General features: G+C 51.7%; 8 protein-coding genes across 8 annotated transcripts; 5 read left to right on the top strand and 3 right to left on the bottom strand.

The window, feature by feature from the left end:
• Window positions 1-587: 587 nt before the first annotated feature.
• Window positions 588-1,642, top strand: J4E93_007013 (uncharacterized protein; the record flags this gene model as incomplete). The annotated part of the gene is made up of 2 exons (XM_049344923.1): window positions 588-1,494; window positions 1,542-1,642. 2 exons carry the CDS (start codon window positions 588-590, stop codon window positions 1,640-1,642), a joined length of 1,008 nt encoding a protein of 335 aa, XP_049197848.1.
• Window positions 1,643-2,367: 725 nt separating this feature from the next.
• Window positions 2,368-4,609, top strand: J4E93_007014 (uncharacterized protein; the record flags this gene model as incomplete). The annotated part of the gene is made up of 3 exons (XM_049344924.1): window positions 2,368-2,370; window positions 2,419-3,736; window positions 3,795-4,609. 3 exons carry the CDS (start codon window positions 2,368-2,370, stop codon window positions 4,607-4,609), a joined length of 2,136 nt encoding a protein of 711 aa, XP_049197849.1.
• Window positions 4,610-6,186: 1,577 nt separating this feature from the next.
• J4E93_007015 (uncharacterized protein) lies at window positions 6,187-7,644 on the bottom strand (the record flags this gene model as incomplete). Its single annotated transcript, XM_049344925.1, has 1 exon — window positions 6,187-7,644. The coding sequence occupies one exon, from the start codon at window positions 7,642-7,644 to the stop codon at window positions 6,187-6,189; it is 1,458 nt and encodes a 485-aa protein (XP_049197850.1).
• Window positions 7,645-9,755: 2,111 nt separating this feature from the next.
• On the bottom strand, window positions 9,756-11,255 carry J4E93_007016 (uncharacterized protein; the record flags this gene model as incomplete). Its single annotated transcript, XM_049344926.1, has 1 exon — window positions 9,756-11,255. One exon carries the CDS (start codon window positions 11,253-11,255, stop codon window positions 9,756-9,758), a length of 1,500 nt encoding a protein of 499 aa, XP_049197851.1.
• Window positions 11,256-16,230: 4,975 nt separating this feature from the next.
• J4E93_007017 (uncharacterized protein) lies at window positions 16,231-16,809 on the top strand (the record flags this gene model as incomplete). Its single annotated transcript, XM_049344927.1, has 1 exon — window positions 16,231-16,809. The coding sequence occupies one exon, from the start codon at window positions 16,231-16,233 to the stop codon at window positions 16,807-16,809; it is 579 nt and encodes a 192-aa protein (XP_049197852.1).
• Window positions 16,810-17,107: 298 nt separating this feature from the next.
• J4E93_007018 (uncharacterized protein) lies at window positions 17,108-18,984 on the bottom strand (the record flags this gene model as incomplete). Its single annotated transcript, XM_049344928.1, has 5 exons — window positions 17,108-17,415; window positions 17,480-17,847; window positions 17,902-18,261; window positions 18,313-18,643; window positions 18,696-18,984. 5 exons carry the CDS (start codon window positions 18,982-18,984, stop codon window positions 17,108-17,110), a joined length of 1,656 nt encoding a protein of 551 aa, XP_049197853.1.
• Window positions 18,985-20,897: 1,913 nt separating this feature from the next.
• On the top strand, window positions 20,898-22,635 carry J4E93_007019 (uncharacterized protein; the record flags this gene model as incomplete). The annotated part of the gene is made up of 4 exons (XM_049344929.1): window positions 20,898-20,942; window positions 20,990-21,140; window positions 21,194-21,651; window positions 21,700-22,635. The coding sequence occupies 4 exons, from the start codon at window positions 20,898-20,900 to the stop codon at window positions 22,633-22,635; spliced, it is 1,590 nt and encodes a 529-aa protein (XP_049197854.1).
• Window positions 22,636-25,035: 2,400 nt separating this feature from the next.
• Window positions 25,036-25,889, top strand: J4E93_007020 (uncharacterized protein; the record flags this gene model as incomplete). Its single annotated transcript, XM_049344930.1, has 3 exons — window positions 25,036-25,089; window positions 25,144-25,575; window positions 25,626-25,889. 3 exons carry the CDS (start codon window positions 25,036-25,038, stop codon window positions 25,887-25,889), a joined length of 750 nt encoding a protein of 249 aa, XP_049197855.1.
• Between the last annotated feature and the right edge of the window lie 21 nt (window positions 25,890-25,910).

The following is a 25,910-nucleotide window of genomic DNA, read 5'->3' on the forward strand; positions in this document are numbered from 1 at the left end:
CTCGCGGACCATAGAAGCAGGCAGATCTGAACTTGAGCGAGCATCGAAGATACCCAGAACAGAGCATTCCATTCGTCTAGCCGTAGGCTTTCCACAGCAAACCATATCTTGTAATACATGTCGATCGTGCGCTATCGTGGCACGTGTACATATGCGCAGCTAATCGCTCACCCAAACCCTGACCGTTCGTGGTTTGCGACCGCGCATGCGACACTTCGGGCGCGCACTAGCCCATTGCCGAGTGCGCCGACCAGCTTCAAACGTCATCTCACCCTCGGAAGAACCACCGCTGGCAGGGAGCTCCAGCCGGGATGTGAGCTGAACATGACTTATAATCCGCGCGTTCCGCAGGATTGGGCTGGACTGACAGCTGCCGTCAGATCGTTCGCATGTAACCTGATCTTGCTTATCGGCCAGTTGCACCGCTTACGCAGCACGTCCACTTGTTTGGGTCCGGCAACCAACTTCTAAGATAGACTACTCCTTATCAATAGCAGCTTCTTTAGTATCGCTTGGTTCCCTTAAAAGCAAGGAATCGCACGTTTCTGCCCTTGAAACCATCGCGGCGCGACAGCAGTATCGACACCATGAGCGCTCCAAACCTTCTGACCATACCTGTTGAGTTGCGCGAACTCATCTATGGTTTCCTCTTCAGCAGCTACACTATTCAACATGGCTTCAAGCATGCTAGCACTCCTAGCGACGACTCCGAATCTTCTAATCGCATAGCGCTCCTGCTCAGTTGTCGCCAGATCTTCGCCGAGGCGCACCGCCATCTCCCGCTCAATTGCACACTCCACTTCCGCGGTACAGAGAACCTACTCGAGACGCTTCTCTCCGTCGATCAGAGTGTACTAACGCGTCTGCGCCATGCCCGAGTGCGCGCGTATCCCTTCCCGTTGTACGCCTCCGGAAGCTCACAGTACTACCCGACCTACTATGCAGCGAATGCGCTCACACTACTTCCCGGCCTCTGTCTAGATACTTTGGTCGTCGAAGATTGCTGGCACGGTTTCGGCATGGGCGACGGTTGGCGAGATGTCACAACCTACTTCGATATCGAGACACTCTTGAATAGCGATGCTTGGAAGGAACTGACCTACATCACCCCGTGTACCGATTTCATCGCGTCCGGCTACGATCATCGGCGTAAACGATCGGCACAACCTGAGAACTGGGATGCGCTCCTCAAGGAACGGGATGGAGAGGAGTTCGGCGCAGAGGTCAAGATGTACATCGTTCCGTATGCGCAGCAGACCGCGACCGGAGATGAGAGAACCGAAGATGGACGCATCATGCAGCCCTGGACAGCGAAGCCAGGACACGAGGTCAACGAGAACTGGCGCATCGCTGGGCCTGACCAGGATTTGAAAGGCGAAGTCAGGATTATAGCGAAGAGAGGCAAGAGGTCAAGAGCTGTACAGCTGGGACTCGCCGGGAAGAAGACCTGGAAGGAATTGAAGGGCAAAGAGCCAGGCGGCTTTGCCCCCGAAGGTAAGTCTCATTCCAACTCCTGCAAGTCCTCAGCTCACACTACGCAGGATGGATACCGTACCACAACGACATGGCCGACGCAGTTGCGTGGATATATGGGGGCCACGGCAGAAGGATACAATTGGCCAACGCCGCTCTGAACAGTTGACTACATGACTTCACAACACAGCCGGTTTACGCGCCCTGGATGTCGACCCAAACGTAAGGGTGGCTGGCGGCCGGATCCATGGCCATGCAGACCCTTGTCGGCATTTAGCCTGTATGCACCCGACACTAGGATACGGCAAGTATAATTTCCTAGACACGTTCCTACACGCTTCTAGCACGCGGCGTAGCGCGTAAATAGCACAAGGTGGCTGAGATGTCTTACACAACGCGCTGTGATGATGAGACAGAGTGGTGCGCGACAGGACGGACGCTTCGGCGAGCAACAGAATGCAGTGTGTATTGGAAGGGCACAGCTGCATTATTGTGAGTGATTGTGCCCGACTATTGTGATACCGAACTGGATTTCCCTTTCCCTGCCGTCTACATCATCGCGTAGTATTGTAGTACAAACGCTCGCTAGTCCTCGTGGCGTGTACATCAGCGCAACGCTTTCCTCGCCGCTGCTCTGCAGTTAGCGAGGGACTACCCGTTTGGCGCATCCCTTCGCAAGTCAGAAGTGAAGGAAGGCGCGTTACAAATACCACTAGGCACTACACGCGGTTGCCTCTCAACGGCCATCGTCTTTTCACCTCCTCAACACGAGACCATAGACGCAAAGCTGCGCATTGCTTGATTGTAACAGTTCGGCCGCCTGCTGTACCTTATCAGGCCTCTTATCCTCATTCTCATGCGCGATAGCTTTCCGCTACACCGGTTCCCGCCAACATGGTAGGCACACTGCTCTGTACATGCCGACCAATCACTGACGGTCATTAGATCCAACTACTCGCCATCGTTCTCATGTCTGCTCTCCACGCTGGATCGTCAATCGCCCAGCAGTTTCCACTACCTGTAACCTATGACACCGTTATCAAGTCTCCTGCAGACCCGCGCATCACCATATCCTACAAATCACCCGACGCCCACGTATGCGCAACGGCGTTCGAGACGCAGAAGCAGTATACTGGATATGTCAACATTCCCCCGTTCACGCTGTCGCCGGCCGAGCAAAACTACCCGATCAACACCTTCTTCTGGTTCTTCGAAGCACGTGAGAATCCGGAAACTGCGCCGTTGACCATCTGGCTGAGTGGAGGACCTGGAAGTTCGAGCATGATTGGTCTCTTCTCAGAAATGGGGCCATGCGAGCTGGTAGAAGGGCCGAACGGCAGCTACGTCTCTCAGCCTAGGGTTTGGGGATGGGACCGCAGCTCCAACATACTCTTCATCGATCAACCTACACAAGTCGGCTTCTCGTACGATGAGCCCGTCAATGTTTCGGTCGACTTCAGCAAAGGCTATTGGGCGGATCTAGACCAGCGCTTAGAGCCTTCACCGCTTCCCGCCGACATCCCGGAATGGCGCTTCAAGAACGGCACTTTCCCATCTGCGAGCTCTAAGAAAACCGAGAACTTGACTGTTATTGCTGCGGATTCCTCGTGGCACTTCCTTCAAGGCTTCTTGTCGGCCTTTCCTCAGTACAATCCTGGTGTCCGATCCGACAGCGACACCGTCGAACCATCTGAGATAAACCTGTTCGCTGAGAGCTATGGAGGTTTTTATGGTCCTATCTTCGCAGACCACTACGAAGAGCAGAACGATCGTCGAGAAAAAGGCGATCTTCCAGCCGAAACGTTGGAAATCCGCGTCAGTTCAGTCGGTATCATCAATGGTATAATGGATGTCAGGACGTCAACAACCTCTGGCTTGCTCTTCGCATACAACAATACCTACGGCATCGAAGGCTATGATCTCACAACTTATCAAAACGCGATATCAGAAGTTTACGCAGAAGGAGGCTGCGCAGATTTGGTCAACCAGTGCGAGGCTGCGGCAGCTGCCAATGATCCCCAAGGTCTGGGTACCGTCCAGGAAGTTAACGACATTTGCGTAAGTGCGCTCTTGACATGTCAAACAGACGTCGGCCCCGCCTATCTTCTTGGTAGGAGTGTCTACGATATCCGAGCTCTCCCAACAGTTGGCCCTAGTGATGCACTTGAGACGTACCTTAACGAAGATCACATCATGCAATCCGTGGGTGCGCCGGTGAACTTCACTTCTACAAATGACATGGTTTTGGATGCTTTCAGCTACAGTACGATATGCCCTTTTCTCGACTATCTGCGCATCTACCTTGCTGACTTTATTTCTAGACGGAGACTCCGCCCGCGGAGGCGTATTTGAGGCTGTGGCAGACCTGCTCGCTCGCGGCATCAAAGTCGGCCTCATCTACGGTGACGCGGATATCATATGCAACTGGTATGGAGGACAGAACAACTCTCTTGAGATCGCCAGTCGTGTGCCAGGCTACGAGACGGCTTTCAAAGAGGCTGGATATGCGAATATCCAGGTGAACGACTCTTACGTTGGCGGCGCTGTTCGTCAACACGGCAACCTGTCCTTTTCTCGGATCTACGACTCCGGCCACTACGTCCCGAAATTTCAGCCAGAGACCGCATTTACCGTCTTCAGTCGCATCATTCAAGGCGATGATATCAGCACCGGTCGCGACGTCGACCTGTCCAGCTTCAGTACAGAAGGCCCTAGCACCTCAGAGCACAGGAATGACCCAGGAGAGAGCCCTCCGTCAATCTGCTGGATTCGCCAAGCTATAATTTCCTGCACGGAGGAGGAAAACGCAGCTATCATCGCGGGCAATGGTACCGTGAAGGCGGGCATCTGGTATCCATCCGAGGAAGATGTGCCGACTGGTGCGGGTGAATCCGAATCGCAGCCCACTTCGACAAACTCGGCGCCCATGACAGGAGTCTACACCGCTACTGGCGACCAGAAAGTTAAGCAAACGTCTGGAGCATCGGCACTTCGACTCAATCTCCCATTTGGCCTTTCGCGCCGCCAAATTCCAGGCGATCTAGTATCTGAACCGAAGGACTCTAGTGACAAGAGCACCAGCATCAGGAACGGTCTCATTGGTGGTCTCGCTGCAGCGGTAGCTCTGTTGCTGTGAGTGCATAGCACTCTTTTCATATCTGTCATATAGACCACCTTGCACACTCATTCGCGCAACTTTCTCTTCACAAACATTATACATTTCGAACATCACGTTGTAGCTACGGCCGCGCTTTCTCTTCTCAAACCACCTTTTACTGAATGAATATATACAGAGGTTTACTTTCCATGCTGTGCTGCTGCCGTTGCTTCAGACGACGTAAGATTTACGATGGACCTTTTCCGGATGATGCTGAGAAGGGTCCGATCGTCGTTGAGCAAGTGATTGATGATGACCCAACGCCGACGCCGACGTCAACCATTCTTGGCCGGCAAATAACGCACATGGAGTCGATACCTGAAGCAAGCCCTAGACCAAGCGACGATCTCAGAGATAGAGCAGCGATACCAACCAAACCAGCACCCATGCCAACCGCAGAAGAAGAGACCCTCACGCCACCCGTGCAGCGATCATTCTCCCCGTCGCAAGAAGCCGACCTATCAACAAGCGCACTAAGTAGACAACCTACAAATCCCTCGCTTCCGCCTGCTCATCCTCCTCCCAACACAAGCATTGTGGCGCGTCCCCAACTCCCGTCCTCGGTGTCCGTGCCGCCAACCAACCCGCCGCCCTTACATTCCTCCACCCCAACACCGCCAATCAGTCCGCCCACGCCCCCACCACTACATACCACACCACCTGTACCTGAGCCAACGACTCCTCCGATCCTGACTCCTGGGTCAACGGCAACGGCCATCCCTTCCTCTCGCTCACCCCTGCGCACGCCTCTGAGTAATGGCCCGGCACCACATGACCTGCCGCTGCCAAAGATAGAAGGAGAGCACGGCCCAGAATCGCCACAGCCGTCGCTATTTTCGCGGATTAAAACGCTGTTTTTACCGAGTTCTAAGTTGGAGGATATGGAAGGAGGCGCAATGACGGATGGTACGATTGATCGGCGGGTGTTGAACCCGCGGGTTGCTGTGAGGCCGGCGCAGAAGCGTGTGACGAAGGCTGCGGTGCCGAGTTGGTCGACGGAGGTGTGGTTTTGACGGGGGTTGCGGTTGGTATGAGTTATTGGAGTTGCGGTGACGAGGGACTTGTGAGTTGGGATTGGCTGATTGTTGGTATGCGAATGATGGTCGGGTAATGATAATGCTTGAGGGTGACGCGTGATGTTGCGAGTGTAGGGTGAGGGTTGGGTTGAAGGAGTGGGTAGTGAGTTGGAATACATTCTCAATCCCCAAAGGAGATGACTTGTCATCGTGTCTTGAAACGTTTTAGATCTGATCTGCATCGCCGTCGTGCCTACGAATCCAGAGTGGTAGTCCTTCGCGAGACAGGTGTTAAAGAGAAAATGCGCGCGACCGGGTATTCATTACTATTATACTTTAACATGGTGACAGTTCCCCAGCGAGTCTAGCTAGATGATGAAATTACAGAATGGCGGAAGAAGGCAACAAGCTCTTTCAACGTACGCAAAGACATGGCATCGTTTGGAAGACAGAGGGGAAGAGCTAGATGACATTGCGTCAGTCCTTCCGGGCTTCGTCAGACTTGTAGGTGCGAGGAGTCGTAGGCGCAAGAACTCGAGTCTAGATGTTCCAGTTTATCGGGCTCCGTTCTGTCTCGCTCTTCATAGGCTCAAAGAGCTCCTCTGGAATCCATTCACGCTCCCTGGCTGCCCTGAACGGTCCGGCGCATATGTATGCATCGCGAGTGATATGGGCAGCGGAGCCTAATTGCGCTAACACAGCTGCCTCCTCAGGCGCGTTCATCCACCCTTGAGGGAATTTCTTTGGAGAGTATTCATCAGTCATATCGCATCTGTCTAGATGGATTTGGAATCTGGGTGCTCCGGGGATCTTCCATAAGTCGTCTATCCAGTGACCCTGTTTGACTTGCTCACGAAGCTGCCCCGCGCGCTGCATCCACTTAGAGTGCATAGTCGGCGCAGCTTCTTGAAGTGCTTCGACAAGGTCGCCAATACGTATACCATCCTCTCTACGAAGTCTTCGTAAGAACGCGTATGTTCCACGCCATGAAAGCGTGCCCGGATCGAAGTGGTAGATACCTAGGCTCTTGCATGGCGGATATGCGATCTGCATCGATTTGATAGCCTCAAGGAGAAGCGCATTTGAAGCTGATGCGTCAACCAGGAGTGTATGAGACGTGGCTCTAGGGCGTAGGCTGATTTCCCACCGACCCAGGTGTTGTCTGAAGCAACCGTCGGAGAATAATGACTCAAAGTACGAGTTTATCCGGAACTGACTGAGGTCAAGCCAGTATAGTTCTGCGTCGCGCGATACCGACGACACTTGTATCCGGGAGTAGTCGCGTTGGCTCACATCCAGATCATTCAGCATATGCGCGACAGTATCCGGTAGCCCAGGTGACTGTGCGAAATACGCTGGAAAGTATATGTACTTGAAGCCTTCGGCGTTGGAACGCACGTCAAGGCGGCGCGCAACATGGAGACCAAATTGCGCAGTATCTTCAGCACCAGGTTGCAACGGGCCCTGGCCTTCCCAATCGATGATATTGCCATATTCTGTGGGTGTACAGTGCGGTAGGGAGCGGAGCGCATTCACATTCTTGAGGCTGCTTATAACGGCAATTGTGGAGGTACGCCACGCAGTCGAGACAAGTAATGCTTGAATTTGGGCTTTGGGTCCCGCGATGTCGAGTATCATATCCAATAGTTCGGGAATCTGGAATAGCTTGTGCTCTGTACGTTGACATGACCGCTGATTGTTCGATCTGAGCATATGGTCTTGCTTCTGAGTCTGGTAAAGGGCTATGCGAGCCTCTACTCGGTAGCCAACCTGTTCTCTCCACTGTTCAACAGCCAACTGCTCTGATGGTGAGTAGAGTGGGGGTGCTATTGTAGGCTCATTGATGGTATCTCGCCAAAGATTTAAGTTTCGATAGATACCAGGTTGTCTTGTTTTGTTATTCGGTTCGTAGATGGAGAATAGGAAATCTTCCTTCGCGTCCTGAGTCGGGATCTCTTCTTCGAAATAAGTCGCTATCCAGGATATTGCGGATCCCATAGTGGACGAGAATTGTGCTGCTCGCAGATGTTAACAAAGATAGAGGGAGCAACGACTCGAAAGGGACTGAGATTTTAAGAGCCGCTTTGTACAGTTGTCCTTTGATCGTTCCACGGTTCGAGGGTGCAGGGACCCGTCACGTATGAAGCCTGGGTGCTAGTAGGGATTCGGCTTAGCGCAAAGGCAACCCGGGTGCCTTCCAAGGTTCCATCTTTGCGACGCAGTGGATAGCCGAGCGGACAGCGGAACGATGAATGCACTGGATGTAGTGCGGGTTCGAGTGATCAGTATGTAGGCGCTGAGGCAAGGAGCTGTGGCCGAGATGTGACATGGTTTTCCGACGACAATGGCATCTGGGCGCGATTGACACGTTGAATGCGCGAGGACTCGCCTCCTTGCCGGTAGATCTAAACTCTTATGGCGTTGGCCTTGAGGTTAACTGAAGAATAGGAAAGCAAATGCGGCGATGATGCTCAAGCCGCGAGTAACGCGAGCGCGCGAGCGGCGTGTTGGTGATGGACGCACAGCGCGTAAGACCCTGCGGGTTGAACACCGTGAGCTCGGGTGCGGCGACAGTAGCGCCGGTACCCCGAACTCCTGCTTTCGTTGTGACTTGCACGGGCCTGGATCTTCCACAGCACGATCACGTTTCGTCGACAACACATCTAGGCTCTCGCATTAGCCTCGATCATAGCAGCTCAAATGTGCTCAGCTCGCACATTCTCGCGCACTACTTAGAATTGTAGAGCGGTTCGTCGACGATGCGTACCAAGGTAGCGAGCAACAAGCCGCCACTGGCACCTCACAACCTACCTCACAACCATGAAAACAGATGTGGATTCTCGAATGAGACCTCTCGTGACGGTAAGCAGGCTAGTGATATAATCTGACTGTACTATATGAGAAGGCAGACATACCACAAGATCCTTAAAAACTCTTCTCGAAAATAACATTAACGGCCCAAAACTATCTGCCTCGACACAATGCAGGTGGCTGCATTCGCGGCAATGAGCATCATCACGACAGGGGCGACCATCACCTCGTCAGGCAGGGTCACGCCCATAACGCGGACCCACGGCAATCTTATCGTATCGCGCGATGAAAGATACTTCTGCTTGGAGGAAAATAACTCGTATCTGCAAGCGGTTATAGGGCGGTGGCACAATCTCAAGACACAAAGGAAATACCTTCGTATCGAGAACCGCAATCATCGAGAGTCTGCACTATACCGTCTACCTAATGAGCTTCTCGAGCAAATCGCCATGTATCTCCCTCCCGCCGACCTCCTAACGCTCGTCCGTACTTGCAGGCATACCGCAATTTTGCAACGCCGACGTTATTTCGATCAACCCGCTCTACTGGTATACTGGCGACGCATGAGGCGCGATGTCTTCGCCTCTCGACTGATGCTCGAGAACAAAAGCTGGGATCTGCCTGGGATGCTGTGGTGCGACCGTTGCAGCGAGTTCCACCCAAGGACTTATTTCGCGAAGACTTTGAGAGATGCGCCAGACGATGGGAGGGAGTGCAGGTTCGCATCGACGGCATGGACTGGCTGGTATTTCCAGCATCGGATTGGTGTGCCGGAGAGGGTGTGAGATTGGCCTGGAACCAGAAGTAGCTATCGATCAAATCAGGGATTCTGCAGCTACCGCTAGACTACAGCTTTGATGATGCTGGATTAAGAGAGGGTTAAGAGTGGCAAGGTATAATTATGCATACTGCTTAGAGGGTGGCAGATTCTCTAGGCTATTGGTCATCTTCGGAGGATACAGTGAAAATCCTTTCATTATTAATCGAACTAGTTTTGTTGAAGATTCGTACCACCTCATACAAGAAAAAACTGAACATGTTTGCAGCCTACATTAACGTTGAAACCTGCAAAGTAGGTGATATAAGGTTGATGTAGGCTGCAGACCTGTTCAGCTTTTTCCTTAGTTGGCGTGGTGCTGTAAGTAACTCGGAACAGAACGCTTCTTGCTGTGCTCCCCTTGTGCGAATATGAAGATGAGCTTATGAGTTGAGTATGCCTGTGTTGGCGCGTACGACATAAAAGAAAGTAGGCAACGTGCTAACCATGCCTGACAGTACCGTAGTAACACCAATGACTCTCACACCTCCCAATCAACATTCGATCGTCCAGTCTCAGTCTTCATAGGCTCGAAAAGCTCTTCAGGGAGCCATTCACCCTCTGTCGTTGCTCTGGGTGGCTCCGCGGACATGTAGGCGGTGCGGGTGATGTGGAATTGGAGCCCTAGGAACGTGGAAGCAACGGACTCTGCATCCCTTCCCCTTGTTGGTTCAGTGGTATCTTTGATGCGGAGCATTTCGTCCGACATATCGTAATTATCCAGATGAAGGCGAAATCTGGGTGTGCCGGGCATCCACCAAACGTCGTCAATCCAATGGCCGTTTTCCGTAACGCGATTGCGGAGCTGCTCAGCGTTCTCAGCCCACTTTGCGAGCAACTTCGGTGCGCAGTCTTCAAGCGCATCTAGAAGTTCGCCAACGCATATACCGTCGTTATTGCGAATTCTCTTTAACAACGCGGGTGCGCCGCCACACGCTCCAGAAACGTCCGCATCGTAGCAATAGATACCCACACATCGACACGGCGGGGTCGTGATGTGCATCGATCCAATAGCATGTACTAGCAACATGTCTGAAGGTGAGTTACCTATAACAAGATGGCCAGGTGTCGCATCAGGACGTAGACTAATCTCCCATCTACCAAGACGTTGCAGTAAACGGCCCTTCTCCGAGAACAAGAGGTCGAAGTAAGGATTGATCTGGAGCTGTGTGAAGTCCAGCCAAAAGAGGTCCGTATCACGAGATACTGAGAATGTGTTATCGTGATAGTCAATGCTGCGCTGGCCAATATCCAGTTCGTTCAGAGAGCTCGCAGTTGAGCTCGGTAGATCACTCAGCTGCGCCATACATGCTGGGAAATAGATGTATTTTGGGTAATACGACTTGTTCCGCCAACTGATCATACGATTGACATGAAGCCCAAATTGCTCGATCTGCCGGGTGCATGGCCTCGGCAGGACGTAAGCAGCATCATCGATCAGTTGTCCGTACTCAATAACTGGAGCAGTCGATGGCGAAAGGAACGCTTCCTGGATGCGGCGATTTGTAATAACAGATATTGCGGAGGTTCGCCAGGCAGCTGAGATCTGCAGTGCTCGGACTTGTGCCTGTGGCCCTGAGAAATGCAGTATCAGGTCCAGCATTTCGGGGATTTGAAATACGGGATGCTCTGAGCGAATCGGTGGCCGTGACACCTGTGGCACTTTGCTCATGCCTTCTGGAATGAAGTTGCTGACGTTGTAGCTGGAGATCCGTATCATCATCCGGCGATTGACTTGCTGTCTCCATAGCTCCAACGCTGATTGCTCCGCTTCTGAGTAGGGTGGAGCTGCTATGGGGGATGTGTTTGTGCAGTCTTGCATGTGGTACCACTCCAAGTAGAGCTTCAGTTCCCTAGGATGCAGGTGTCGAAGATCACGGTCTGGCTCATAGATCGAGTGGAGCAAGGAATTCCTAGGATCAGCCTGCAGAATTGACTCGTTGGCCCTTGATTGGATTACTGAAGATAGTGCGGCACCCATGGTCGCTTAGCAGGAAGGGGTCGGTTGTGAAGGTTTGCGAAAAGTCGAAGTACAGAGTTTGTGGAAAGCGGGAGAGGGGCTAAGTATTCACCGCGTCCGCTTGTACAGGTGTTCTTTGTACGTCCCACGGTTGCTGGTACCACGAGATACATATGGCCGGGGCCTGGAGAAGCATGGGCGCTAGCTAGGATCTGGCTTAGCGTGACCGCAGCACAAGCTGCCTCCAGGGCTACCTAGGTATGTAGGCAATGCTTCTGGGTTCCGCGCTCGAATCTGAAGTCTTCCGGCGGTAACTTTGAGCGTCTAAATCTGGGGTTTGGTAAGTCGGTAACAGTAGTCGCCAGTGTACATTTGAACGAGTTAACGCTTCGGCAGCTACACAAAGTTTTCAAGGATATTTTAATGCACCTTATTAATTTCGCTAGAGGCTAGTCTAGTTAATTGCCGCTCTGCGCTGCGCTACCTTTAGCCACCTAACTTACATCGCGCAATCTATCTTTAATAACTATTCGCTAACCCGCCCTAAAGTCTATACAGCAGCGCTAAGTTGTTTATAGTCTACTTATAGCGCACACAAAGATTACTAAGGTAGCTCCTCTACGTAGTAGAGAGAGAAGTTCTAAAGTAGACAGCAAAGCGCAGCTTAACAATTACTACAATCTTAGCTTTCTTCTTAGCCTTCTAACCTAGAGTAACAACTTAAGGTAGACTATTAGCATACTTAATAATAGATAAGCTTCGCTTACATACCTAGAACGCCTTTAAGCTACAGCTCTAAACTATTATAAACTAATAGCTACTATTCCTATATTAGTGTTAGTATTAGTGTATTCTAGATCTCTTAGATTCTTTTATAGACGTTACAAGCCTTAGGCCTATATAGTGCTAGCTTAGGCGTAACTTTACTAAGATTAAGATTGTTAGGTGTTATAAGAGCTAGCATTAGTAAGGTAGGCGTAGTCGCTATTATAGTATTATATAGAGAATAGAAGAACATTACTAGTACGCCGCTTCTTATACTATCGCACTTAAAAATCTTTAACTTATTACACCTAAGAAACGCTATCTTTAGAGTTACTAGTATTCTTTTTAACTAACAGCATCTCTCTAAATTATTAGGAGCCTCTACACACAACTATAGTACTATAGTAATACACTATAGTACTCTAGTAAACAATATTAAAGCTATTGCAATTATACTGTATACTAAAGTACTATCTTAATAACTAGTACAAACTAGGACTAGACTGCAGTCTAAGTTAAAGGCGCACTCTATTTGTTCTAAATGCTTCGGCAGCACGTATGTCGCGGCCTTAGATTTCTGCTGAGCGTTATACAAGTGCTGCAGGATACATTACTACGCTGTGGCAAGCAAGCGATCGCGATGGTATTATGAAGTCGGCAAGACAGTTTGGAGGTAGATGCAAACTTCCGTGAAGCCTGGACTAGAGCATTTAGTTGAAGAACGAGGTGGTTGTGCAACGCTCCAGATACTTAGGTACTTGCAACCGCGGCGAAGCTCTACACCCCTGGCGACGCTATGCGCAAGTAAGTAAACAGGCGGGTGCACAGCGCAACAATCAATATACTGCCGGCAATAGGCGATGGACGATGGACGAGTTATACGTAGGCGTTGAGGTAATGGGCTGCTGATAGACACGCGTCTTTTTCGCGACAACGGAGCGATCGACGCGTTAAAGACCGACGCGTAAACACGCTAATAAGGTGAGTAATTATGCCGCCCTCGGCGACAGATGAAAAGTTCTATGATGCAAGCTCTGAAAGAACCCCTAGAACAAAGTGATGCAGTTATTGGAGACGATGCCTGTGTTGTGCCCATGAAAACAAAAAGCAATCCAGTGGGTGGTGCCAAAGGTGCAACGCGACGAAATATCGGGTACACTGTACCTTATAACCTACCATTACATCCTACCCGCTATCCATGTCAGCCCTCGCATTAGACGCGACTATACACATCCTGGTTTTCTTAAATTCCACCGTTTTGCGCACGATGTGGAAATATCTCGTCCAGGCTCTGGTGTTGGACGAGTCACGATGTGTGAGTGCGTTGGAATGACATTTTGTAATCAGAAAGACACTACATGATTACGGACATGTTCTACGGCATATTTGGCTTCTGCGGTAATATGAGGGATTGGGAAGTGTATTTGTAGAGAAGATCTTGAATTAAAGATTATGCTACCAAATCCTAAGGAAAAAGTACGCTTTGGATTGTACATGACCGGAAAAAGCGACGTATTGCTTGAACCATGACCTCTGAATCATGCCGTCTTATTATCCGCCGGTCTCATGACAGCTCCACCCAATTTCTTAACTATTCCAATTGATGTGATACCGACCGGTAGTACTTTCGGCTGGTTCGATAAGATCCTCAGATATCCACTCCTTCTCCCTTGTTCTCCGCAAGGGCTCTGCATTCATCTGAGCAGCGCGAGTAATATGACTTGACAAGCCGAGTACCAACGGACTTGCCGCCCTCCATGCGTCGAGTTCTTCTAGCGAAGCGCTTGAATTGATCGTATGGACATCATCTGACATATCCACGTTATCCAGAAAAATTCGAACCGTGGGTGCGCCAGATACTCTCCAGAGGTTGTCGATCCAGTGCGCTTGTGGAATCTCTTTGACAAGCCATTCTGTACTTTTAAACCAGGCTTCTAGAACGATTGGTGCGACTTGCCGTAAGGCCTCCAGAAGCTCAGAAATGCGTACACCTTGATCATTCCTGATCCTTGTCAGAAGTGTATTACTGCCATTCATATGCGTTTCCCAAATGTCGTTATGGTAAATGCCCAAGGCTCGGCAGGGTGGTGATGTGACGTGCATAGACCCAATGGCATTCAACAAAGCTTTGCTCGAGCGGAAGGAGTTGAGCAAAAGTGTTTGCGGGCTGCTTGCCGCTTTCCTTAAGCAGATTTCCCATCTACCGAGTCGATGCTTGCTCTGGTGCTCTTCCGCAAAGAGTGCTTCAAGGTACGGGTTTATCTCCAACTGACTTAGATCTAACCAGTATATGTCCGTTTCACGAGATACACTATACGTCCTCCTGAAGGCATCGTCTCGCTGGCTCCAATCCAGATGATTGAGGGTCTCAGCTAAGGAACTGGGTAGATCTCGCCTTTGTGCGCACTTTGCGGGAAGGTACAAACTCCAGCCTACGCGGGCCTTGCACCATCTCTTGTAAGTGGAATTAAAGTTTGCCTCAAAATCCCTCATCTCTTCGGAACTCGGCTGCAGAGGCGCCAGAGCGTTTTCGTCGATGAGCTGTCCATGCTCTACAGCACTGCAACGCGACGACAATGGTTTTCGGTATGTATTAGCGGACATGCCACTGCTTATAATGGCGAACACGGAAGAGCGCCAGCTTCTTGATACATGCAATGCTCGGATTTGCGCAGCAGGTCCGGCGAATTCGAGTATGAGATCTCGTAACTCAGATATTTGAAGCATTCCATGTTCTGTGTAGGTGGGACGCTCGTCGTTTGGCCGCGAGTAGGAAAGAGTGCTCTTGTGGTACGGGGGTTTGTAGCGATAGCTAGAGATGCGTGTCGTCACCTGCTTTTCAACTCGCTGTCTCCAGTCTTCGACTGCCGAACGTTCTGCATCTGAGTAAGGCGGCTCTGCTTTCGGGCGAACATTCATGAGGTCGCGAATGTTGTGCATAGCATTGTGGCTGAATACATCAGAGGGAGGGAGGTCTGCGGGGTCTTGATGTGGTTCGTAGAGTGAGTAGAGTAATTCCATTCGAGGTTCCTTGCTCTGCTCGAGTGCCCCCTCGTCGCTGAGGCGGATTCCGTATGGAAATCGCCCGGTGGTTCGCTCGGTGGTCATATTGTCGAGTGTATATGAGACTGCAGCCGGGGTGAGACGGTTTTCCTTCTTATGTACAGGCTAAGTATGCAAGCTCAATAAATGTGTCCTTTGTGTGTTCCACGGTCGCTGGTCGACCCGGGGACGGGTGCCTTGACGCTAACTGGAATACAGCTAGCGTGCCATCAAACTTCGCGAGCCTGCCATTTCCAGCAGCATGACGTTGCGGCTTTGACTGTATTTTCGCTTCCACGTCGACCTAGGTAGGAAATAGCTGAACACCCTGGAACCTACATCGATGTTAGGTCACCTACTTCGCTCGCTTTCATTCTGATGTAGTGGGCAGGGCTGTTTCGGTTTTTTTTCCTTGTACGACGTGCTTCTCCATCGCAACACGTTGCAGTTATCGCGTGGATTTTAAATGTGGCTTTCTACTGCATATCATCAGGCATACATGTATGCTGTCACCCCAGTTGACACAGGGCTGACCAAGCAAGCGAAGACGCAACCTCAAGGTTCCCGCTATACTCTGGAACAGAGCCTGACATACTCAAACATTGAGGTCAGAACGGGCTGGAGTAGACGCAGTAGTAGTAACAGACTTTTGAATCTTTTTGAAATTATTAATTCATGGTCTACAGCTTATGACGACCGAAGGCCTTGCTTAGTACTACCTATGAGCTGTGCCGCCAAACACAAACGCCTTCCCAAAGACACCCAATGAATTTTAGATTCATGCATATCAAAGTAGACTCCACTGATATCCATCTCTCTTTATGAGGGCTGCACGCAACGCTTCGGTTGGTAGATGCCGGTCATCTACTGTAATGTGAAAAAATTGTCATCAACCATGGTAGACAGGCGACACCCACTGTTCTGGCCAATGCGACACGCTCACAATGTAATTTCAAGAGATGTAAGTCCTCAAACCAACGCACCCGCGCTTGTTCAAACCATTCTAGCAATCGCAGAAAATCGATGTGACAACCGTGCACTACTTCACCTCGATTGCTTCATTCCGAGAAGGTGCGACCGGCGACAATTCTCACTCTCACCTTGTCACATACCACCCGCCTTGAAACCGAACTCAACCCTCCGCGACCCATAATACGCTCGCGACTACTTCAGCTGTATCGAGTCCAAAATGACAGTCTTCGCAAATAAGGAAACGTTCAACAACCTGGGCCTCGAGCAGGTCCAACAGTCGCACGCGCATGCGTCGCAAGACTGCTACATCTGCCGCCATCCTCTCGCCCTTCACCCTACGAAGAATAAACCCGCGAAGTCCAAGCTCCACTCTGCTGTGCGTATTGCCGCCTGCGGCCATATCGTCGGTCAACAGTGCCTAGACGCCTGGCTCGAAGTCGGTAACACATGTCCAACATGCAAGCGCCTCCTCTTCGAACCTACTGGCGACCCTATTACACAACAAGATATCAACAACATCCTGCGCACCTTGGGTCCGGACTACGGCGAGGAAGCAATCATGGCCGTTGTGGCGCGACGCGTCGCCCGCCAGGAACACGAGCAGGCGCGAATGAGACAGGCGCACGAGATCGAGTTGGAGAGGATGAAGGCCGAGGAAACAGAGGCAAGAAATGATGCGTTCAAGCTGTCCAACGACGATTTCCTGGACAGCGATGAGGATATGGATTTCGAAGAGGAGGAGGAGGATGACGATGAGGCCTTTGAGGCAGATGAGGATGGCTCAGGCTCGAGCTAGCACTTTCTACTGAGATGATGGAAAGAGAAGGTCAGCATGTGCGCGTAGCCAAGGCAGTCTTTGCGAAGCGATCTGAGGTTTATGAGTGATAGAGTGCCTCCGATGATATCTGGAATTACTTTGGGGAGAGCACGCACGTAGTGAATGGCTGTGATGTCTTGACCACAATGGTCTATGTATCCGAAGCTACTGAGTACTTTCAGGGCCTTCTAAGACGTTGGGATACAGCAAAGTACACTTTGACGTATTCGTTAAATGGAATCATCATCGCTGAAGCTCCGTGCCGATCTTCGCCCGCTCACTTACTCTCGACCCTCAAGTTCGTCCACATCATACCCGTGACCGGCACCTTGGCGGCCGCAAACCCGATGAGTACCTTGACCTGCAGGTTATACGCTTCGCCAAACACCTGTCTCACACGCTCCAACGTTTCCGGTGAAAGACTCTGCACTAACTCCGTCCTTTCTAGCAGGCTCTCGGCAAGCTCCAAGGGTAGGATGTCGGTCAGATGGGAGCGAATGTAGGGTGTGGAGATAGATGTAACGATGGCAATACCGACTAGACCGCCCAGGGTGCGGAACTGCGATGTAGCTGCTGAGCCAACGGCTGGTGGTCGTTAGTAAACGAAAATCTTGGAAACATGCGTGTGTGAATGTAGTGGATAACTTACCCAAATCCCTCTTATCCATCGCGTACGGCACAAGTAGGATGAGTCCCGAGTTGACAAGACCAGTTCCCGTTCCGGCAATGATCTGGAACGCATACTGACTAGCATCGATATGCGACGAGGTATCGATCTGCGACAGCAACGCAATACCGAGAATCTCCATCAAGGAGCCACCGAGAATGATCCAGCATGGCGGTATCCTGGGCTTGCCCATCATCGCACCAGCGATACCACTGCCAAAGGGCACGAAAGCTCCGTATGTGAGGAGCCGGGCGGCGGCGGCGAGAGGAGAGAGGCCGTTCACCGTGATAAAGCGTTGGGGGATTTGCGCAATGCATACGAACATTACTGTGCCGGAGAGATAGGTATTGCTGGATGTCTGTATCAGTATGATGCATGATGAGGATACAAAATTGTGGACTTACATGATCATACCGAGCTGTATGCGGCTCTGACAGAAGCGCCACGGAAAGACGGGCTCAGGGTTGGTGCGACGCTGGGTTATGTACCATTGCCATGTGAAGAACGCGACGGCGAAAGGCGCGGAAACGACGAGTAGAGGAAGGACTTTGTTGGAAGACCATGCATAGTCCAGCGACGCTTGTTGGAGACCTGTAGCGAGTAACACGAGAGTGCCGAGCATCAACGTCGCTCCAAGGAAGTCAAGTCGACTGAGGGAATGTTTCGAGAAGATCGGGTGTGTCTGCTGCGCAGCTGGCTCGTTGAACAGCGTTCGCGGAAGTGTGAAGCAGAGTGATATAGCAGTAAGAACTCCGACAGGAACGCTACACCAATGTTAGTACGTTGACGAGGGTTCTTCAATGACGTGTACATACTTCAAAAGGAAGATCCAACGCCAGCTACCATGCAGGGTGATGCCGCCACCAAGAAGCGGTCCCGTAATCAGACTGAGTGCGAGTACCATACTAACACCTGCCATGTACTTCGGCAACTTGCCTGGTGGCGCAATTTCCATAAACATGAGTTGAGTGAGTGCGTATACACCGCAACCGCCGATACCCTGACACCATCGGAACATGATGAGCTGAATGAGTGTCTGACTAGCTCCGCAAAGCGCCGAGAAGATGGTGAAGATGAGCAGCGAAGCGATGAGGGTGTATTTCCGTCCTGCAATGTCTGAGAGCTTTGCCCAGATCATCTGGAGACCTTGGACAGGATTAGCGAAGTGGTCGGTCTGTGGGGGTAAGAAAGTGCTTACTGCAGTAGGTCAACATATATGCCGTGAAAAGCCATGAGCTCTTCTCATAGCCACCCAGCTCGTCGGTGATGTCCACAATGGCAGTGCTGATGACGGTCGATTCGAGAGTAACGAGGAAGATCGAGATCGTGAGACCAGCATTGATCAGGTAGAGCTTCAGGCCTGTGATGTACTTCGATTCATCAGTCGCTACCACCGGCTCAGCTTCATTGGGGGCGGAAGTATTTGTCGACGCCTTCTCGACACTCAAGTTATCCAGTACGGCATCGTCCTTCGGAGCAGAAGACATGGTCGTGCTTTGGTGACAAGAGTGTGGAAATGAAGTGTGGTGAGTGAGGGAGAGCGGGAGAGAAGTGTGGGAGCGAGAGCGCAAGAGATTTCGTGAAGGGTCCAGAGAGGCAGGCGCGTCGTTGTCGCTGCTGTTGCTGTTGCTGTTGCTGGGTGACCAAGGAAAGTGCGAACCACAAAGTCAGGTACGACTTGCGTAGCTTGTGTGGAAATGTATGAGGTGAAAAGGATAATGATATTATGAGAGTGCTTCAACCAGGGGCTGGCAACTGTGCCACGTATTGTATGCAAGCATGGCGTTTCCCTTGCTCTTTCGATAAGACCGTGCCATTCACTGGTCGTGAAAATGCGATTCTCCATCTGCGTACGGCGAAGAGTACTATTCGAGTATTGACAGCCCGACGATGTAACTATGCCTCCCATTTGCCGCTCCATGGCGCGAGGCTATACTGAGTAAGCTGACTATACCGGGAAGACGGTATCACACCACGCCGCAATCAAACGGGGTTTTGGTTTCGGCCCCATGCATAAGCGAGCAGGATCAAAATCCCCATATGTGAGGCTGTTCTCGGTATGTCCGAATTCGTGCAGATAGTGAAGTACGTTAGCTCTTAGCTAAGCTGTGGGTTGCCCTTTCCTTCCCGGTAGGATCTTTGTTGTGGGGGCGGGGATGTGCGATCATTGGGGCTGGTGTTAGCGCAGGCGCGAGCCGCCCGTTGGATGTTTAACCTGGAGCCGTATTTATCCTGTACCGAGTGCTTGGGCATAACCTATCTGCGGTCCAATAGAAAACGCTCGCATGGGAAAATCCTCTCGTTTTATCGACTGTGCCGGAGTGCTGCATTGTTTATCAGTCGCGTGGTGCCATAGTGTAACCGGAGAGGTTGTCCAGTGCGAATGGTCCACAAATGCGTAGCGAGCGTTATAGCGCGAGATTGGAGTTGGCTTGGCGAAGGACCTTACTCTCTCTATATTTGACGATAGTCTGCCACAGAGATCTCGCTATCTTTCATTATTCTTGTGAAATCTTGTAGAAGGTGGCGACACTTCTCGAGCGCACCAAAGCATCAGGTTACGACCAGGAAGAACATGGTATTTTGCGATATAACCCCAGACACGGTGGGCCATGCGTTGATTCCTTCAAGTTCTGGCCCCTAATATGGGCCCCTTCAACAGGCGCCCGAGCTACAAAACCAGTATAACTTGGTCGTCGTCGGGGTCGGCGACTTGAAGCTGAGCGAACGCTGGATGACTGCAAACCCCACAACCCATTATGCCGCGATGAGACCTAATCTTGAAGGATGACTATCATAGCCACATCTGCTTACGTGCAGTTTGACATTATACTCAGAACATACATCGCGCTTATAACCTCGCCAAAAGCAAGACGACGGGACGTCTTAAACCATCGTTGGCTTGGGGCCATGTGCGTATGGGTGTATTGAAATGTGGCGTTAAGGGCTACCGCACTGTCAAACCCCGCCCCGCTGATATAGCACTAGTTCGCCCAATATGCTCGGATGATTGTTGATGGCGATGGCCTTTCTCAGTTGGGATGGTATGGCATCGGGAGTATGTCGAAAGTAGCGGGTTAGGGCTGCGTTGAAGACATAAAAAGAAGTCAAAGGAGTGAGTGGTGGTCAGATGGAAGGCACGCCCGACACGTCGCGACAGATTGTGCTAAATTGTGCAAAAGGCGCATGGGAAAGCTTCATCTTGGTGTGGTGGCGGGCCGTCTGAGGTGGAGATTGGGGGACGAGATAGTGTGCCCAGGCGGTTCGAGCGTGTCTCGCGGGGTTTGCGGAAGCCCTGGAGGCCGTTGAGAAGGCTCGGAGCAGCAAGATATAAAGTTCAGTCTCATGGAGTCTTGATTTCCGTAGTATCAACCGTTACAATTTATCAGAACTCTCCAACATGACTGTCACCGTCCCGCTCGTTCTTGGCGTAGCTGCCATCTATGTCAGTATACTCCACATTAATACACGGTCTTAACTTACATGGGATAGCTCGTGTACTCCACGATATACAACCTGTGGTTCCACCCTCTCGCAAAGCAGCCAGGACCACTCTTTGCTCGCATCTCCGGCATACCCTCTTTCTACCATGCCTGTAAAGGAGACCGCCACATCTGGTCTTGGAGGCAGTTCCAGATCTATGGTACGTGTGTCAGGCTTCGACCCTTGAAGTCATATCGTTAACGTTGTGCGCAGGCGACAAGTTCCGGGCAACTCCCAATCTCCTACTCTTCCAGACGCCGGAAGCTTACAACGCCATGTTCGGTCACAAAGCCAACGTCAAAAAGTCCCCATTCTATGAGGTTTGGAGACGGAACAAACATGACCTAAACACACTAGGCTGTACGGATGTCGAAGTGCATGCTCGAAGGAGAAAGGCTCTTTCGTTGGCGTTTACCGAGCAATCCGTCAAGGCTACCGTGCCCTTCGTAGCTCGCCATGTCGATCGATGGAACGAATTACTACCGGGTGAGACATTCGGTGGTGAGGGGTGGTCTGGACCACAGAATCTAACCAAGTGGGCTGACTACTTGTTGTTCGACATGTTTGGCGACATCTGCTTCGGCAGCTCCAACAACACCAAGGAGCCAGGATCGAATGACCTGAAGAGTATCCCACACAACATTACTAGATACTTGCGCTTTTACAATCCCGTAAGTCGCTACCCCTCTCCTCGCACGTCGTCGCGCTGACCGCCGTAGCTCGCCAAGTCCCCATTTCGAAGCTTATTACTTTGGCTGAAGCCCCGCGGCCTGGATTTGTTGATGAAGCTCATCACCCCGAAGGAGATTAAAGCTTACTTCGCCTTCACGGAAGGTCTGGCCAAGAGCCGAATCGAAACCGAGCGGAAGAACGAGGCCGAGAAACGTCCAGTTGCTCGAGAAGACATGTTCCACTTCCTATGCACGGCGAAGGATCCAGAGACGGGTGATTACGCGCTGAGTACCGACAATCTGATTGCCGATGCAAACTTGCTCACAGTTGCTGGCTCGGATACAACCAGTGCAACAGTAACCGCGCTCTTCTTCTTCATTACTCGCAACCCCAAGGTCTACACAAAGCTCGTTCATGAGATCAGGACCAATTTCAACGACGTTGAAGAGATCGGCTCAGCTCCGGATCTCATGGCAAAGTGCGAGTATCTCCGAGCAGCGGTATACGAGTCCTTGCGCCTCTCGCCTGCTGGCCCAAGTGAGCTTGAACGCACCGTGCTTCCGGGTGGCATCATGATCGCTGGTGAACATCTTTCGGGCGGCATCATAATTGGTGTTCCGAAATGGTCGCTCGGTCGAAATGAAGCCCTCTGGGGCGATTACAACAGCTTCCGTCCGGAGAGATGGATAGTCTCCGACACCAACACACAGGAGGAGGTGAATCATCTTAAGCGATCATTCCACCCTTTCTCGAAGGGCGTCGGTAGTTGCCTAGGTCAAAAGATGGCGATGATACAGCTCTGTATGATCGTTGGAAGGACCCTCTGGAGATACGACGTGCGTCAGGCTCCTGGACAGAATGTGGGAGAAGGCCGCCCCGATCTTGGCTGGGGCCAAAGGAACCCTGGTCACTTCCAGTTGAGGGACGCGTACATCTCGCTTCGTGAAGGTCCTATCATTCAGTTCAAGAAGAGGGTGTTGTGAGAGGTACGGCACTGCATGATTTCGATGCTGAGATTTCGAGATCGCCAGGGTGGTCACTGGGTCGTCTCCCTTCTTGATTTCATACTGTGTTTGCATTTCCGTCGCGTGCTGCTGGTTGGCAACGAAGTCGGACGCGTCGTCATGCGAAATTGCTCCGTAGGATAGTCATCGTAATCGGGGTTTCTAGGACTGATAACGCGTCACTTTGATCAAGAGACATCACAAGGCAACGCTGATGTGAGTTGCTGTGATCTTCGTGCAATGGTAATCTTGGAGGGGGCTGGGACTGGTTCGCGGGCGTGTCTAGATGCGCCGACAGTCGCCGCCATCAGCCGTTCTAAGACGCCTTAGTCATCGATCCCCGCCATCAATCCACATTTCGTGATCGCAGTCAGTAAGAACGCGCCGGTTCTGAGAAGCTGTGCTCGAAGTCTGAACCCAAGCTGCGCGCCCTGTCCATTAACTATTTCGGTGAGAACTGTAGCATATGCTTTCAAGGTGGGATATCTGGTAGCACAGAGGACACAAAGATTCATCATTCTGTTCAAATGCAAGTCCACGTGTTGGGAAGCTCGATTCACATCTAGTTCGTTGCACCTCATACAAAGAAAAAACTAAACAGGCCCGCGGACTACATTAAGACAAAAATCTGCAAAGTAGGTAACCTAACGTTAACGTAGGCTCTAGGGTGTTCAGTTTTTTCCTAGGTTGGCGTGGTTGCATGATTGATCTCAAGAGAAGCATCACGCAACGACAGGCGTCCGAGGGCATAATTCACTAGGCGCAGCAGCAAACATGGTGATTTCACGCCTTTTGTGTGCAAAAACAAGTCCACGTGGGAATACAGTGAAAGTTCACTCACAGATATACTTGCTCACTCGACACGCAATCAACTGATAAGACCCACTTGACTACACCTGCGTGAAGACCTTGTCAATGTCGACAACTCGCTCAGCACCAAACTACTCCAGGGTTGAAGACACGTGTTAATGGGTCCAGACTACAAAAGCAACGCGGAGGCGGAAGCTGATGGCAAGGGGAGATGTGTCGGTTTCCGGTGAGGGCGAGCGTGAGTCATAGGCCGACGATCCATGCAACACCCAAAAAGTCGTGCACCAGGCTGCACCCTCCCAATGCCTCCACGATCATCCCCGGATCACAATCTCGCATGCGGCCGCCCTTCGCCCACCAAGTTCTTTGTTGTCGACGTGATTGCGTGTTCTATTGTTTGCACTTTCACAGGGTGTGTGCCTAAACAGACCCGGGGGAGGCGCAGCGTACCGCAAGTGTCTCAGGTCGTCGCACGCCTTTCAAAGGGCGGCAACTCAACCAGCAGAATCCAAGGGGTCCAAGGAAAGGTGTCGCGATGAGTTTTCTCCTCGTTCTGCGCCGTTGCTGGTGGCCAGAGTGCGGCAAGTGAGGCGACGGGGTCGAGTGGACGGGCTGGATTTGGGCCATCGCTCAATCCGGGTCAGTGCGTCGTCATCGCTGGTAACGAGGGAAGGCACCGGCCGACCTGCACGCATCAGTAAGGCAGCAACATGCGCGCTGCACCTTCCAGTGTCGCGGAGAGGCTGTCGGCAGCGCTGCAGTCGACACAAGCAAACCGGCTCAGTGATTGCAGCGTCGCATATGCGGGGTGAAGCTAGGGGAGTGAAGGGAAACGGTTGCGCATGACGCTGGGAGCCCCTTTTACTCACAGCAGAATCTTCTCGCTACCGGGAATCTGAGGCTAAGCCCCAATCGCCGCCCAATCCCTGCGACGTAGCGGGGCGCTAAATGCTTGGCACGCAGGCAGCCACTACTATAAGTACTCGGCCTCCCCCCCAACTTTTTAACGAGATTTCCGCCGAGCCCGCCGTTGTCGCAACACCTCAACCCTCTACTCTACCATCGCCGCAGATCGAAAACTCACCTTTTCAACTGCGCGCTCTCTAATACTGCGACTCAGAAATCCCGGTGTGCCACTTTCGCACATATCCACTCTCTATCAGAGGTCGCGATCGGCGCTAGCTATATTCAGCCTGCGACAGCCCAACAGCAGCCTCATCCTCAGTCGCAATCTCGACTTACCCCGCCAAAGGCTTGCTGGCTACGCTTTTGGTCACTTAATCTACACACTAACCCGCCGTCCACTGTGACAGCACCACTCGACGGCATACTTGTCAACGTACGCGAGGGACACATTCGCTTGTAGCTCTCCTGCCTCCGGTACCGTCTCCACCTATCTCATAGACACACTCCTCCGGTGTCGACCGACCTCGCTCTATACCTCGCGATCTCGTAGTCCGCCGACTTGACCGTCGCTGCCGCTCTAGAACACACTCTGACCTGCGCAGTCTGTCAAGATACCGCTCTCCTCAAGAGTCTATCACTCCAAATCCAATCAATAATCTCATCATGGATCCCAACTCTCTCACTTCTCACCCGTCCACCGCCGCCCAGGCTCAGACGGTAAGCTCTTGTGATGTCTCCCATTTGTCAAATTGTTCTAACGTTCGCTCTCAGTTCGTCGCTCCTGGATCTCTCTCGTACCCCCAGGGCGCGAACCTCGACCTGAGCGCGCCAACCGCCGAGCAGAACACTCAGCAGGTTGCCGACAACGCGAACGGTGTTGCGACCCCAGCGGCTACTCCCGATACTCAGAATGGTCAAGTGCCCTCTGGTATCGTGCCTACTCTCCAGAACATTGTCGCTACTGTCAACCTGTCCGCTCGTCTCGATCTCAAGACCATCGCTCTTCACGCCCGTAATGCCGAATACAACCCCAAGCGTTTCGCTGCTGTGATCATGCGTATCCGCGAGCCGAAGACGACGGCCTTGGTCTTTGCGAGTGGAAAAATGGTTGTAACCGGTGCCAAGTCTGAAGACGACAGCCGCCTTGCTTCCCGCAAATATGCGCGGATTATCCAGAAGCTCGGGTTCAGCGCTAAGTTCACCGTACGTCGCATCGGACTAAGTACGTATGATTCAATGCTAACTCACCATAGGACTTCAAGATCCAGAACATCGTCGGCTCCTGCGACATTCGCTTCCCCATTCGTCTCGAGGGTCTTGCATCTCGCCATCACACTTTCTCTTCCTACGAGCCTGAGCTTTTCCCTGGTCTCATCTACCGTATGATGAAGCCGAGAATTGTCCTCTTGATCTTCGTATCTGGCAAGATTGTCCTCACCGGTGCCAAGGTCCGTGAGGAGATCTACCAGGCTTTCGAACTCATCTACCCTGTCTTGTCGGACTTCCGCAAGTCATGAGCACTCTTTCTTCCAGGATCC

Source organism: Alternaria ventricosa (genome assembly GCF_023758065.1).
Source record: "Alternaria ventricosa strain BMP 2768 chromosome Unknown scaffold_12, whole genome shotgun sequence".
NCBI classification, from domain to species: domain Eukaryota; kingdom Fungi; phylum Ascomycota; class Dothideomycetes; order Pleosporales; family Pleosporaceae; genus Alternaria; species Alternaria ventricosa.